General features: G+C 41.6%; 1 protein-coding gene across 1 annotated transcript; it reads right to left on the bottom strand.

The window, feature by feature from the left end:
- Nucleotides 1–1,698: 1,698 nt before the first annotated feature.
- On the bottom strand, nt 1,699–4,999 carry PFDN4 (prefoldin subunit 4). The gene is made up of 4 exons (XM_014943669.1): nt 4,790–4,999; nt 3,692–3,799; nt 3,117–3,260; nt 1,699–2,787 (listed from the first exon to the last, which is right to left on the bottom strand). Exons 1-4 carry the CDS (start codon nt 4,811–4,813, stop codon nt 2,656–2,658), a joined length of 408 nt encoding a protein of 135 aa, XP_014799155.1. The 5' UTR covers nt 4,814–4,999; the 3' UTR covers nt 1,699–2,655.
- Nucleotides 5,000–16,588: the final 11,589 nt, after the last annotated feature.

The raw sequence follows: 16,588 nt of genomic DNA, 5'->3' as shown, positions 1-16,588 counted from the left end.
TGAACCAAGGTACTCATCAGCTTTACAGCTGCCGCTGGAATCACAGTTAAACCTTACTTGCTCTTTTTTTTTTCCATAATGAAGTCCTATCTGTACTATGGCCTATCGGCAAATCACAATCGTTTTAAATACCTGCAGTCTGCACAGCTGTGAATATGCTCAGAACAGCAAAGCTGGCACAGCAGTCACTTCGGAGTGACTTTTAAAGTGTTACCAACCATTTAATGAGAACGTGATCGCTGCAGCACAGCTTCACTTCACTAAAATCAGCGCTGGTGCTCACAGCCCTGGCACGGGCGTATCATAAAACAGGGTTCCCAGCTCTTTGATGCCATCTGCTGGGTGCTTCTCACTGTGGGTGAAACTCCATCATTAGCTCATTTTTCATCTGAAAAAGAAGTCTTTCACATTTTTATTTTTTTTTTTATAATTTAAAGACAAGCGGGTGAAACTCCATCATTAGCTCATTTTTCACCTGGAAAAAGTCTTTTACATTTCATTTTTTTGTTTATAATTATAAAGACAAGTGCATTGGATGGTTTATTTTCCCATACCAAATGAATTTTTTGGCTGTTCAGAAAAATACCGGCACCTCCTAAATCTGCAGCTTTGCATTATTTAGCTCTCAAACTGCACTGTCCCAAAAGAGAGTTTTAGCCCAAGAGCTGTATCTAATAAAGCAAGATAAGGCAAAACTGAGTCACCTAAGTTCACAACCCTCATATCACTTGCTCTCAAATAACTGGCCACCAGCTTCTCCCTTTAGTGCCTAAAACAACAATAATTTGTCAATCCAGAACTGCTCTAAGTAGTTTGGTGCCAAACACTTACCTAGCACAGAAAACTGAACAGAGGGTTCAGAAATTATATAGAGGAACACCTGTATCTCCTTGAATGCCCAACACACTTGATTTGCTACAAGCACAGACTGGCAGATAGAGCAGCAGAGTTGCCATGGGCTACCACATCCATATTTTACTTAAGAGTAGCTGAAGCATTCACTCAGAAAGTAAGGATAAACTTGAACTCTTATCCAAGACAAAGACTTGAATTAAACCCACAACCAGTTAGAAAGCAAAGTTTAAAATCTGTCCAGGTACAGCCATGGTATTTGCACACATGTCCAGCAGCAGAAGCATACAATCCATTGGAATTCTACAGAAAAGAAACCTGGGAAATGCCAGGGCTAGAGAGGACATTCACACAGCTTTTGAGACTTGCAGCCATCAGCTGTTCTACACTGTAGGTAATGTAAGTGCTTGTGTTGAGGTATTAGATCTTCACTGCCAAAGACAGTCTTCTCTTAAGGCTATGCTAAACTTCATATACAATATTAATAAACTTATATAAACAACTACGTAAGTTACAATGCTGCAATTCATAAATAACAATGCACGGGTGAGCTCCTGCTCAGGTGTACCAAAGATGAAGTTCAATATCACTGCCTTGTTAAACTACTTCAGTAACAGAGAAACCAAGTGGGTTTTTTTTTCCTCCACATTCCCACTGTTTGAAGAAGAGGTGCTACACAACTGACACATGATAGGTAGGTATTAATCACTTTATAAAAATACACTCATCTCCTACTCTGATTATTTATATTAAGAACAATGACTGTAGATTAACATTTGGCCAAACGAATTCTCTGTCCGCACTGTTTTGGAAAATAGCTTAAAAAGATGATTTACGTATGCTTAATTTTTTAAAAACAAAGTCATAGTGAGCATGTATTTCCATGGAACAATACATTAATCAAAGCAGGCAAAAGTACAAAAGCAGATTTATAGGATATAGGATGTACAGCAAATTAAGGATGTAAGGAGTCAGCAAATTAAGACATTTACAAATTACATTCAACTCCCCATAGTGATGGAGGCATAGTTCCAGGGATTGATGCTGACATTGCAACATCACATATAAACAATTCTTATATTAACTTGACGTATGTATCTGGATTTAGAAAATGATTGTTCAGGAAAATTAGAAGTTAAGACTCACCGTTCTCACTTACAGCATCTTTTGTGATTCCCAAATACAAAGCTGTAAATTACTGACTATGACTCCAAAAGCTTTTCTTCAATACCAACGTGAGCTTTACAGAGCCCTCCTTCCCCTTCTCCCCTGTCAACTTCTTGCCACGTTGCTCACTGAGCTAACAGTGTTTATGCTATCTGAGCTAAGAGTGAAAGACAAAGGATAGATTCAGTATTTCCAGGAGGGCTGCTAAAAGTAGCTAAAAATAGCATTACAGCTAAATCATGCCCTATGAGTTAGAGAAACTTTTATCAAGAACAGCCATTACAGTGCAAATCAAAAATTCTCCATTTCTATTGTTTAAATACTTAAGTATTTTAATGAGTGGAAAACAAGACCAAGGAAACTACAAATATGTGCCTGACTTTCTTACTTTAATAAACAATGCAAATATTCCAATCTTGATGCTTTACCAACATTATGAAGCTAATGCTTTCCTGAACAAATAAATAATTGCAATAACCAAAATAAGAAAGTTCTCATTAAATAGATGGAACCCAAGACAGGAAAGTAAAAAAAAAAAAAAAAAAAGTGGTAATTTTTTTTAAAATGTGATGGGAACAATGTTATCAAAACATTTAATAAGTCAAGGAAAAGTTGTATGGTATATTTAGAACACCTTTAACTGTCCTCAGCCTCAAGATTTATGTTATTTCCAAACTTTGCATAGAGCTGAACTTTCAGGTCAGATAACACCCTCTGAATTGATTCCACTCGGGATTCTAACGCTTCAATTTCTTCTTGTAAACTTTTCTGAAAAAGAAAAAAAAAAACTAGTTATGTAAAACAAACTGGGTTATGCTTGTCAGCAATACATAAACAATAAAGAGGTACCTCTGCCAACTTTTTGCCATGTCAGGCTGTAAGACTTACTATGGGGCCACACAAAGGCCAGCATGACTTTGTACACTGACATCCCAGTTAGGAATTACTGTGCCTGCACATCCCCCTCCTCAAACCATAAATCAAACATGAACTTTAGAAAGTAAAAGGTTCAAAGGAGAGAAAAATTAACTGATCCCAATGCTCATCACACTACAACAGCCACTACAGTAAAGGAGCTCCCTTTTGTCCACACAAACCTTTGCCTCCTCCAGCATCTCTTGCGTCTCTTCTTGGGAATGACTAATGAAGACATCTCCAATTTGGTAGGGTATCAGAAGTGAGTCACCATCATCAAGCATCATAATGTCATCACAAGCATCTTCCAAATTCTGAAGTTGTTTCTATTTATCAAGACATAACAAAGGTGGTCAATTTGTACTGGGTAAATTATTTCAATGGATATATTGTCTTGCTTTCAGTTGAATAATGAACTCTGTGAGTCCACAAACAACTACCTTACTGGTTCAAGAAAAAATAAATATGAACCATCTCAGGCAGAAAATTTTAAGAACACTCAAACAGCCCTTATATATAGACAATGCTTCATATAGGACAACTACGTAGTTCTAAGAACTGCATGCAGAAACATACTGGTGACTTTTATTTCTCATGAGTTCTTTCTACACTTTAATGTTCTCTGGCTACTTTCAAAGAATCAGAAATCCCGTATTAGAACCGAAGTATACAGTATTGCATAGCCCCTATTTCCTGTGTTACAGTTGAAAATTAATTCAGGGCAATGAAGAGTAAGTGGTATTTGAAACAAGTATACCTTTTTTACTTCTATTTCTTCTTTCAGCTCTGTGATCCTGCTAGTATTTCTTGCAAACTTGTTAATTTTCTGTTGATCTTCAAAAGTTACATTGACATCTTCTGCAGCCTGCAAGAAGAGGTAAAAATGAAGACTTTGTTTCTTACATCAACTTGAATCTCACTATAAGATTACTCCTACAAAGTGCCTGAAAAACAGTCTTACAGCGATTACATTCTGCTTATACACTTGATTCCTTACAACACCTCCTCAAGGACATCAGCAATACCCACATTTAGCTGGGCAGAGGCTCTCGTTAACACCCAATTAAAACACCAGCTCTCCACAGCATCCCAGTGCCAAAGATTGTTTCCTTCACAGCACCATTGAAATAGACACCTCTGCTTCAAGACCACTGGAGGATACAGCCTAACAGGTTGGTGTAATCTGTCAGCAACATCATTTTGTAGTAATTGGCTAGTTGTGCTGTGCTACAGATTTTAAACTCACTGAACCACGTCGGAATGTCCCTGAGCGGCCTGGGGAGGTGGACAGGGGTTGGGTGTCCTCCATTTACAGCCAGTTTGTGTGGCCACAAAGAGCTTTTGACGGTTTACAGCTGTTGTGTTTTGGGCCGGACTGGCCACTGAGACGAACACGTCATGGCAGCGTACCAAACCCGCACTTGCACGTTTGATAAGCGATTACGATAGAGCCAAGATAACAACGCCAACACCTTAATCCACCGAGAAACGTGAGGGGGTATTTTCGGCCGGGCCTAACCCGGAGCCGGCCCGACCCGGCAGCGGCCTAAGGAAATGGGGGCCTAGGGAAGGGGACCCTCCTCCTCCGGCCCCGCACAGGGCTGCCGCCCGGGGGACTGTGTGAATCGAGGGCGGGCGCTCAGGGAGGCACCTCAGGTGGCGGGAGGCAGCGCTGAGGCGAACATGGCCGCGCCGCCTCAGCACCGACAGACGGCGGCCCCCAACGGCCAAGGGGCCCGGCCCGCCCGCCCAGGAAAGCGGCGGAGGAGCTGCGCCTTCCCCGCGGGGAGCCCAGAGCGGAGGGAGAGGCCGGGAAGGGGTAAAACACCCCACCGTGCGCTCCTGCCACACTCACCGCTTTCTTCATGGTGGCGGCCATGTTGGTGGGGCTGAACTATCCGCCCTCCCCACAGAGGGGGAGCTGGCGGCAGAGGAAAACGAGGGGAAAGAGCCCGGAGTCGACGACCGTTCAGAGCTCGGGGCTTCCCAAGCTTCACACCGCCCTCAGGCCGGCGGGCTGCCCGAAAGGAGCCACAGAGTACACAGGAACCCCCGCACTACCCCCTCAGCCCTTGGTACGTCCCGCTTAAAGGGGAAGAGACCCGTCTCCGCCCCGCCGCCGGCCGAAGGGGAGGGCTGAGGCTGCGGCCCGACGGTGCGGCCGCCGGGGGGCGCCGGGGCCTCGGGACTTCGGGACTTCGGCTCCGGCTTCGGCTTCGGCTCCGCGGCTTCGGCTTCGGGGCTTCGGCTTCGCGCCCTCTCGGTGCCGGTGCCGCTGCCTCAGGCCCCGGGGGAACGCGGCTGGGCCCGGCCCGGCGCGGCAGCAGCAGAGCGGGGGTACGGGGCGGCTCCTGAGGGGGGACGGCCCCGGAGCGGGCAGCGGGGGGCGGCCGGGCCGGGCCCACCCTGAGGCCCGGGGCCAGGGACTCCAGCCCTCGGCAGCCGCCTTTCGGGAAGGGAGGTGGAAGAGGCCTTCGAGTTCAAATCATTGCGGAGGGACTTTTTAAGCAAAAATAAATATTTTTTTTTTTATTTTTTTTTTCTCAAAGGGCTGGTTGACAGCTTCTAAACAGAACCAGGAGTTTATGGCATTTATATTGCATAATTGCCTCCATGTGCTTAAGTTTATTTGGCTTCTCACAGCTACAAAACAACAACAATAAAATAAAAAAAAAATGAGAAGCAAAGTAGGTCGTGGTAACATTTCCTGGCTGCGGGGAGAGGCCTGGCGCTGGGCACCGGGTGCTCCTGAGGCCCGTGAGCCAAAGGCCTGAGGCAGCAGTGGACGGGCACACATGGGAGGATGGGTGGAGGGATGGATGGATGGAGGGATGGGTGGATGTTCAGTGCCACAGGGACTCAGAAGGGACAGGGTCTCTGAAGGCATTCATGCTGGCAGATGCCATAGCAACAGTGGTTGAGACTCCTTGAAACCCCATGATCAGCTCCTGCTTGGGTCTGCCAAGACTGTCTTGAAGAATGATCAGCATCTCCGGTACCCGCCAGCTTTCAAAAAATTTAAATGCACCTCAGGTACAAAGATTGCCAAGCCATGCACTGTTTTGCCAGTGTCAGGTGGGGATGGCAACAAGCCTGCAGTGTACAATTCAGAAAGGTGTTTGAAAATATCTTCAGGTGTTTTGCTGTGATTCATCTTTATGCTATGCTCTCCTGTGAACTGCAGTTGGAAGTCGCTAGACCCAAAGAAAGTACCTGGGTACGGAGAGTCCAAGGCCCTGGATGTGCTTGTAAAGTGTCTGGCTTTGGAAAGGAATTTGGAAAGCTGGGTTAGAGTCTGCAGCTCACTGAGCAGTGTCTGGGGAGAGTTTGGATGTCCAGAAAGACAACTAGACAGTGCTGTGACCAAGGGGCTGTCTAGGGTCAGCACATTCAGTCCCAGGCAGCCAAAACTGCTGAACCTTTTCTCAGAGCTACTGAGAATCGCCTCCAACTGGTTTGGAGTCCAAAGATCAAAACCATTTCCTGAAGGCAAAATTTATAACCTTTCTTTCTCAAGCTGTGGTTTCAAAAGCCAAATACCTTGGTTGCACACGACGGTCTTGTTCTTCAAACACTTATTTAATGATATGGGAGACTGATGTACATTTCCCTGCTGTCTGATGGCATCCAAATTCACATCTCCCACCCCCCTCCTAACACCTGGACCTTAAATAACTCATGTTATCGAATGACCATTTTAATGAAAAACAGAGGAAGCATCCATGGGCCACAGGGCCAGTGTTGGCTTAGGTTAGAACCCCTTGTTGCTGAGAGAGAATCCAGTCCTGCAGCTGCAAGAAAACCAATGCTCCATGATAGCTTATAAAAGTCCATTCCGAAGTGGATCTGTGAAGAGCAATAGAAGACAACACCCAACAGAAGAATCGGTGTATATTTTAAGAGTTTCCTATTAATTTCCTGCAATTAGGCTTATTAGGAAGAGCTGAAATATGGCACGCTCCATACAAGTCTTAACATATATCCTAACACCGTTCTCTCTCAGCCTTGACTTTGTCCGTTATAGATGGAAACAGTATAGCAGCCCTACTGCCTGTGAGAATGAAAAGGTTGGGTTCCTGCTTTATTATTTATGGAGATGGAGCTTACACCAATGAAGTTCATCTTCGTTTCATAGTAGAGCTGGTTTGGGAGCTCTCTTTCAGTAACTGCTTTTTGTTGAATAAATGTAAGAAAATCACAAGTGCTAGTGGGAAAGATTGCAGCAGGTTTCTAGCTGGAAAATGAGTTGAGGGAAAAAACTTTCAGAGCTATCAAAATATTCTATAATGGATATTTACTGAATGAAAAACTTCTGTGTTGTTTTTTTTTCAGTTCAGAATGACTGCTCATTTCAAAACTCCTGTTACAAACTAGTAGAAAAAACAGAACAGAGAAGAAAATATTTTGAGTGGCCTTCAGGCTGACTGTTACATTTTATTTTGGTGCATAATTTTGACTTGTTTCCCACTGAGGGAGAAAATTAATCACAAAAGTACTCCCTGGGGAACTGTGGTTTTGTTGACTTCTATAAAAATACCATCCTAATTCTAAGTCTCTCTTTTTTCTCAGAGAGCAAGCTCTCATCTCTCTGGCCATTCTCCTAGTCTTCCCTAAGTCAGCTATCTTCTCTCCTCTTAAAGATCCTACTATGAAAGGATATAGTCTAAACCATGGTTATTTCCGCGGGTGGATTAACTGAATAATACATGTTAGGTCTGAGCCAATGTAATTTCCTTCAACAGAAAAGGAGTGGATTTCGTAAGAATTTGATGACTTGAAGGCTTTGAAAATAAATCTTTTTCTCCCACATGCTTGGGCAAGATTTGTGGTGTGAGCATGTTGCCAAGAGTAACTTACTGTAGACTTTTCTTATGTAAATAAAAGTGAAAACAGTGCACGAGTGCAAACATCTAGTGGTGGAGTAAGATAAACTCATTGAACTCAGTGACCTCATTTCTCTTTCAGTTGCATAAAAGGACTTGCTCTTTCTTGTACTGGTCCTCGTTGTTGTTGCGAGCGTGGTTAGCTTCACCTTGCACTTTGGTGGGATCCCTTCCATGGTGTGTATAACACCCACACCCTTCTTCTTACGTCTCCTTTGTGGTTCTTTTCCACATTTTCATTTCACGTTACTTGCTGTAGCCTTTTGCAATCCAGCTCAGTGGTAAGGAGTCTTCCCATACTCTTTGCTGCCTAAGTGAGTTGTTTTGCATTTCCAAACTCTTTACCCTTTTCCCTGAAGTTACACAGAGCTCTTTCTCAGTCTTTGAGCATCTTGAAACACCCACACATCAACAATGTTTGTTAATACAAGATGCACTAGAAATGGAGAAAACTTAATGGAGATGAAGTGGTTGGTTTACCTAGATTTAGCCTTTATGAAGTGGATTGCATTAGCAAAAACTGCACAAAGTTGTACTATTTTAATTGTGCCAATATCCCAAAGGGGTACGGCTTCCATATCGCGTAGGTGCAGAGCTAGCAGTAGCGTGACATTTCCAACATTAGGCAACAAGATTTATTGTGGTATAAAGTTCCTTATATCAGAAAGCCTATGTCTGCCCTTCTTCTACCAGCATTATAAGAAAAATGTAGATTGAAGAAAAAAAAAACCCAGACTTCTAAGGGTGTTCTTATTTTCCATAAAGACATGTCAGCTTTTAATGATATGAGTTTAAAGTATTTATAGGATAAGTCCCCCTTAGTTTTTCATTGGTTTGTGTTCTGAGGAAAGGAAGGCAGATTTTCTCTGATTTCTAACCTTGTTCTTTCAAAGAAAGAAAATCCCTCCTGTTAGTCAAAAGCACCATCACCACTTTATCATTCAGGCCCTCCTCTATGTTCGTATATATCCATCATTAGAGTTATTAAATTGCATTAGCTCATTTCTGCAAGTCATCCCAATAGGCTTCACTCTCTGAAGGAAACTTTCTTCTCCCTCACTGCGGTGCTTTGCAGACAGTTCTGCAGCGTCAGCTGGACCCATGAAGCCAAGGGGAGTTTTTTGCTGGTTGTTTGTGCCTGAGATGGAAGCTGGAGATTCCCTTTTGCTGGGAAATCCCTTTATGGTTAAGCACAGTAAGAAGACCTTACTCCACCTTTGTGAACACGGTATTGTGTCAACATAGTGCTTTATAATCCCATAATTCTGGCCCAGCAGAACAGTTGTTGCCTCATGCTGGTTTTATTTAAAATAAAAGGTAAGAGCTATCTCTTCCCTTCGTCACCACTACTTGGCATCTCACTATCAACAGTGAATATACCAAAGTCCAAAATATTAGCCATGTATTTCTGTTACTCCACAGTCCGTCCTGTCCCAGAAATGTTCTAGGATTAAAATATCTCTCAGTTTACTGAGAACTTTTCATGGCCCACACTGGAAGTCTCTCTACAGGGCCTACAACTGTATCAGGATTGTCCTTTTTTTACTTTTGTGGCTCATCTTCAATAAGAAATACTTACAAACTACCTAAAATTAGGTCTTCACCTACAACTGCATCAGGATTGCCCTTTTTTCACTTTTTTGGCTCATCTTCCATAAGAAGTGCTTACAAACTACCTAAAATTAGGTCTTCGGTTACACCTGTACAGGTAGAAATAATTTCCCTTCCAAGAGCAGCCCTATCAGTGCCAGTTTCAAAAGTCAGTATGTATTTCTTGAAAAATACACATAAGGAGGAGTCCTGTTCCCTCCTTAAGCATCGTACTGCTGGATTCTTTCGTCTTAAAGCATTATAAATTAATTTGCCACTGAATCTGGAGGCTGGTTCTAAACTCACAGCAGGTCTGGCAGTAACGTGCCCTGTCTGTAGTGTTACTCAGCACTTTCTAATCTGCACAAATTTGTCTTTTTTTTTTCTTTTTTTCTTTTTTTTTGGTTGGGGGAGTTTTGGCAGAATCACAGTGGAGTTTGGGAGAAGAGTTTTCCTCAGGGAGGTGTCAGATGTGCTCATTTGATACTTTCCAAATAGAGCAATAAATATATTAAATGTTTTCCCAAGGGCAATAGTTGCATTCGGTAGTCATACATCTGAGGAAACTAAACTATTCCCTAGAGAGGTCTGTGGCCAGGCATTTGAACTGAAATAAACAGAAGGATTTCAGGCAAAGGCTTTATCTGATGAACTACTGATGCAGTCTGCTCTAATCCCTCCAAAAACAATGAATAGGAGTAACCAGGATGTGGCCCAGAGGGTATTGAGTTCAGTGAAGCATAGCCCAAGTGCCTTTTGGCTGACTAATGGTAAAGGGAGATAGAGTTTTCATCTTTTCTTATGGCTCTAATGAAGACAATAGAAACAAAATGCACTCAGTTCGCAGCAATTCACTCGTTAAAGTTCAAACTCATCTCTGTGGTTTTGCAGAAGTGCTGCTGGATTAATAGTATCTTCTACATATCTATTAGACCTTTCATCAGAAAATACTCTAAAGACCACAGAGAAGGATTGTTTCGCACACCCCCTCCCTGGGGTGGAACACAGCAGTGCTCCAGAATAGTTAGTAAAAGACATTTAAAATCTCCTCTTTCTTTGCCATTTGGAGACCTTATTACCAAACTGTAATCATGGGCAAGATGATGATAATACTAATAACTAGCACTCTTCCTCTCTGAACACTTGCAAAGGCTCATAGCCGTGGTGCTGTGTATCATTCAGAAGGCATGAGCTGTAAATGGCATAGAAACTACTGACAGCGGGCTGGGGCTTTGAGTTCTGTATTGGCTCAGGGGGGAGACACCCCTTGCTTAGTCACTCACTCAACCTCCTAAACCATCTTTCTTGTATATTGGCAAGAGTTCAAGATGCTAACCTCATGAGAGCGTTATCTTGGTGTTTCCAGGGAATTTAGAGACTAGATATTAATACCGGTGAGACTCTAATTCTAGAAATATAATACAGCATAGTACAAACGTAACATGAAAGACTATATTCACACAATTATGCTTTATGAGATTTTATAGCAACATGTCAGTGCAGGAAAAATAGGATATATACTTTTTATCTTAAGATAAATGTAAGAAAAATGTGTAAGAATAATATTGTTATTGCCTTTTCTTTGACAAACTGGCCAGTAGCATCTCATAGAAACAGAGCCTTTAAAATTTTAGCAAGTAACAAACATCTGTTTGCTTTCAAAAGACTTGGTGTGAGGTCAGTTTTACCTCAGCAAAAACACATCCATCAGACTGAAAGTAAAGTAATCTGTGCAAACCTTACAGGCTTAATCAACAAATCCAGTAAATTGCATGAGTTTGAGTCTGATTCAAGTGTTTGTATAACCGGCTTTAGCAAATTCTCTCAAGAAGTCATATAACAGCTATTTTTCCAGGCAATGAAGACAGTCACACAACAACTAAAAGGTTCAGGTTCTTTAGCATAAATCTTTATTTTAGAGTTGTGTTGTTTGAATTAAAGGGACACTCAACATTTCCTGCTTCTGAAGGCTTTTCTTGCTTTTGGCAAACAGGTTTTGGTCACTTTCTTACACTATGGAGTTATTAATACCACTAGAACTGAAAATATTTTCATAATTTTTCAGTATCATAACACAAGGACTACTTTGCATGTTAAATGTATGGGAAAAAGGCAACTGCACATGTATGAAGTCTTAGCAGAAGGTTAAATGTGTAATTGCACACAGAAATAAGTAGAAATATACACGATTGCGCTGAAGTATACTGTTTCTGGAAGCAGAGCTAAAATCAAGATTAATTTCCCAATGGGGAAAAATCATTGAGAATTACTGTCTCAGAATGCTGCATGCGTTCATCTGGGCAGAGACACAAGCTGTCAGGGGTTTTTACAGCTGGAAACAGAGATAGATAAATATGTACAGAATTTAGGTGCCTTTTGGGTTTGGATGCCTGAGGATCTACATTTTGAACTGTATAGAGATGTCCAGGTGACATAGCAAACTTTAACTGACTCCTTTGGCCTGAATCTTGGGCAAAACTTGACCACCCAAATGCTTCTTTAGACTTTTTGTGGAATATTCCAGTTTCTCTCAATACTTCTCAGGACCCTCCTGCCCTCCATACCTTTAGGATCAATTAATAGAGATAGATACCTGGATATTGCAAATTTACACGGGAATGTCTGCAGGTCTAACCTGAAGTGGATCCAAGCTGGCCTGATTCTTGATACATCACCTAAAGTTACTAACAACCACCACACACACCAAAAAAAAAAAAGAATTTAGTGGCAATTTGTTGTATCTGTATAATTACAAGCTTTTGCTGATACTGCTAAACCAGACTGTTTCAATATAGACTGGATCTAAAGGCACAGTGCTTACATGTCATGGATCGTTAGGCAGCATAAAAGAGGGCAAGTCAACCTCTTCAAATGGTGAGGAAAATACTATTTACATTATACCTTTTTGTATGCTCTAACGTTTTCTTTGCATAACATCATGTTACACTGATAACATCAGCAATAAATTGACACTTGCATTTTTACACTGTCATAAACGTACGTAATTCTTTTGCAGTAAGTAACCAAATTACATCCGTACTCATTGGGATAAACGTAAAATATAGTTAGATTGTACATTACACCTGTCAATAACTGCAGAATTGAGTAGGATAGGATGGGTGTCAACAGGAAAAAGATGGTTTATGGACATCTGGGAGAAACAAGGCTGAGAGAAGCAACAGGGCTTGTCCTAGACTATCTTAGTATGGAGGTATCCACCCGCAATTATTGCTCAATCACAAAATCATGATTCCAGTAAGTACTTTTGAACCATCCTGAGGGATTCAGTTCATATTGAATTCCCTCAATTTCCCACTGGAAGTGTTGAAGACTAATGAAGAGAAACCAGAACTTCCAGTATCACCTTCCATTGCACAGTACCACTCATGAGAGTCCTACCTCCTGAGCATGAACCAAGTGCTTTGAAAAATGAAATGTTCTGACAGATTCCGAAACGCTACTGCTTTCTAAACTAATTGTGCCCCTCTACGTTGCTTTGTGGAAGGTGAAGAAAGCTTCTAGGCTTCTGTCAGTTCTGTCCAAAGACAAAAATTCAGCCTGGGACAGTAACTTATTCTTACAGCATCTCAATAAACAAATCCCTTGGTACAACAGCTCCCTTCCAAGCTCAAGGAGGACAAGATTGCTAAAAGAGACAAGCAAAAGCCCAGAGAGTGGTTCTAGTTATCAGAAGAAAAGGGAAGAGCCAGTTAGATCCTGAGCATTTCCAAGCTGACTGTCAGAACATCATGTCATGGACTTCAATTTCTTGGTCTGTGCTCACTGCTTTCTCCCTGACCTATCCCCCTTTATGCTTAATCTCTCGAGAGAATGAAGTATGAATGGAGCATTGCTTTATCCATGTAAAGGAGAAAATAAATATTTATACACAGAAAAGATGGTTCAAATTATTTTTTTTAAAGTAACCATTATGCTTAATTTAAGTCAAGAAATTTCTTATTTTTCTTGAACCGTGTAGTTACTTAATTAGAGACAATAGTTGAATGTTGCAATGTTTATTGCAGAGGTAGATATCTCAAACAGGTCATGGCCAGCTAGAAGATTCCTTGACTTGTGGAGTTTGAGCTCTTCATCTACCTTTCTGTTTTTTTGGATCCCTCTCTGTGGCTTACCTTGTTCTCAGTTTGCTCAGCAGACCTTTTTCCCCACACATCCTACTCCTGTCTTGTAGGAATGCTATAATCTAGTACACAGTGAGATTGAATGAGTTTGATGTTAAAAAATTAGTGTTTGAGTGAAAAATATAATGAAGATTTCTTTTGCTTTCATTTTACAGTGAGTGTCTGGGTAACAACTTTGGGATCTCAATTTTCAAATACATTTCAGTTTCTCTTCTGTAGAATGGGAATTACTGTACTTTCCCATTTCCTAAGCTGAGGCTTAATTCATCAGTATTTACAAAACTCTAAGATCCTCAGCTGGAAAGAGACAAAGAATTAAAAGTGCCTAAACAAACATGAGCAAAAGCCTGGAATAACAACTTTGTGTTTTGACACCAGAGTTTACAAGTTGCATTCAGCTCATCTTCCCCAGCATTGTGAAATACTTTCCTATGAGAGAGACTCCCTGTGCAATCTTCCCATTCTCCTATAGCACTTTTACATTGTAGCATTTTAGAAAACACTGGAGACTTCAAAAGCATTTTTAGGGGCAAAATAGCAAAAAGCTTTCTCCAACAAGGAGAAAGAGTAGAGGTCAGGAGACAGGAATTGTGTAATATGTCACGAAACAAATCTGGAACTGCAGGTATTAAGGAGGAAAATCCACTACCAATCTAAAGCTCTTTCCCACGGAGGAGTTATTCTGGTAATATTTAGTGTATTTGAAGTGCACTATATGAAAAGCAGTCAGCTCACCTCGCTCAGTGCTTTTGATATGTTTTATGATATATTGGAAGTTCAGCTGTTGTGTTTCAACGAGTTTTCCAAGCACACCTCAGTCTGTTAAATCCCTGTGAGAAGCTCTCAGCTTGATGGGATTTCCGAGTTTTATTGAAAGAATATGTTTCTATTGTTTCCCGAGAGGCAGGACTAGCAATTACTTCTGCTTAGGAAGCAGCTCTAAAACTTGGACTTCAGGTACTAATTAAATATTTTAGTGATGAAAAAGATGTGCTGTGATACAGCCTTTCTGTACCTCTGCAACAATCCTGGTCAGATCTTCTACAGAAGCATCACACTGGCAGCTCGTTTTTCAAGGAACATTATCTCCTGACATCTGAGACTGCAGAAATCAAAACCACTTTTTTTTTTTTTTTTTTTTTCTGCAACAAAAGAGAAGCATAGAAGAATATGTATCATAAGCTATTTAGTTTTGATCTCCAGATATTCCCTGGTCTTTGACCTAAAAATACTCCTTGCCGTGGTATAGAAGTGAAAAGGGCTTTTCACTCACAGTTATAATTAGCTGTTACAGTTATTAGACAATATTGGGAAGTCTTGTGGATAGACATCTATGGGACAATGGTGACATCTTCCCTGCTACAGGTGCCTTGGTGAGGTGATAATCCTGTGAGGATAAGCCCCCAAAATTCAGTTCAGGAACCCTGTAACTAGTGTTGCTTTGCTCTTAAGCTAACCCTTGATATGTTCTAAAGGTCACAAGAGAAGATCGTGCTGAAAATTAAAGGCTTGTTTTTGAGATCTCTTAAAAGGGAGGGGAGGAAGAAGTGAAGGCTGAAAATGCCCTTAGAACTGCACTTTACCAGAAATTGAGACAATCATTAGCTCTCACAGCTCTAGGCCCAGCTGAGCTACAAATATACCAGCTTTCCTGCCAGAGAGTTACATCACGACCACAGAAGTTAAATAAAACCTTTTCCATTCTGTAATTTAAAAACAGCTTAATAGAGAAGATTTCGTATTAACAGGGTGGTTTCTTCCCCATAGCAGGGAAGAACATGGAAAAATTGACCCGTGCCCAGTTTAGTCTTGACTTGCCTATTCCAGAGTCTTCTAAAGAGATCGTTTCACAGGCACGAAGCTGTGACCCTTCAAATGAGTTCATTTTGATTCCTTAAATAGACAGGTGTCCAGAGAGCACACAAATTGTCTCTTCTTGTCTGGTTTCTCAGAAGAACTTATCATTGAACAAAGCCCGAACTGCACTCAGTCTACAAGGACAGCAAGATGTGTTTTCAGTAGAACTAGTTCAAAGAAAACAAATGTCAAGAATATCAACTTGTTGTGGTGATTCCCTGAAAAAAAAATACCAACTACAAACTGTCAAACAAGCTTTAATTTTTAAGCCTGGCTAGGAAGTGATCTTGTGGCCCATGTAGTATGATCCCATAGAAGAAAATCACTGAAATAGACAGGCAAGATTGAAAAGGACGTACAAAAGCCACAGAAGTCTGCAGTGAGATGTCATGGTTTTTGTATATTTTTCTCTGTATTGATGTACCTGGGTCTTTTTATTGTGATTCATTTGAGTTTGAGACATGTGCCTTTATGGGTCTCGGGTTCCATGTCAAATCTGTCCTCTGATTATTGCTCTGCGTGTCCCTTGTCTAACACACCCATCTATCTGCACACTCTGCATCTTACCGTCAGACACATAAATAAAGGGGATTAAGAGCTGAGTCACAAAACGCAACTTGAGAAAGATGAAAAAAAGGTAGCGTGGGGTGGGAGAGAATCCAGTCCTCATTGTAGCATACCTGTCTTTCCTGGAAATGCTCTGGTTTACAGGTAGCTTTTTGTCTTGCAGCAAGACCCACAGCCTCTCTGACTTCTCCTGCAAGGGGAGGACAGAAAGCGAAGTACCCAGCTGACCTGAGCTTCTTTATCTGTGCTAGCACCTCTTCTGCCTTCACTTAGCATGAAAACCTTTGGCTCTTTCTGAGCAGTTTCCGATTAAAGGACTCATGGCAGTAACTGATTTTTTTTTTGTCAGAATTTAATGGCTGCCAACACTAACAGTGAAGGGAATTTTGCCTTCTCAAGATGATGCACTCACATGCCCTTTTCATAAATAGGTGGTTAGTCAGCCAGATAGGGGAAGAGCAGTCCACCCACCAAAACTTGTTATTCCTCAGCTCCCTGCGCTTTTTATTCCTTCATCGTTTCAAAGTGCAAACACCGAAGGGAGACCGAACCGTGCAGCCACCTGCGCAGGGCAGTGGGAACACCACAGACACCCCCCCCCCCCCACCCCCCCCC

This window comes from Calidris pugnax, unplaced genomic scaffold (genome assembly GCF_001431845.1).
Source record: "Calidris pugnax isolate Ruff unplaced genomic scaffold, ASM143184v1 scaffold118, whole genome shotgun sequence".
NCBI classification, from domain to species: Eukaryota; Metazoa; Chordata; class Aves; order Charadriiformes; family Scolopacidae; genus Calidris; species Calidris pugnax.
Note: the sequence above shows the minus strand (reverse complement) of the source record. Positions and strands in the feature narration are given on the sequence as shown.

Coding starts and splice junctions, on each gene's coding strand:
- PFDN4 (XM_014943669.1), bottom strand. CDS start 4,813: ATGGCCGCCACCATGAAGAAAGCG. Junction 3,800..4,789: donor CCGCCACCATGAAGAAAGCG/GTGAGTGTGGCA, acceptor CTCTTCTTGCAG/GCTGCAGAAGATGTCAATGT. Junction 2,788..3,116: donor AGATGCTGGAGGAGGCAAAG/GTTTGTGTGGAC, acceptor TTTCTTTTTCAG/AAAAGTTTACAAGAAGAAAT.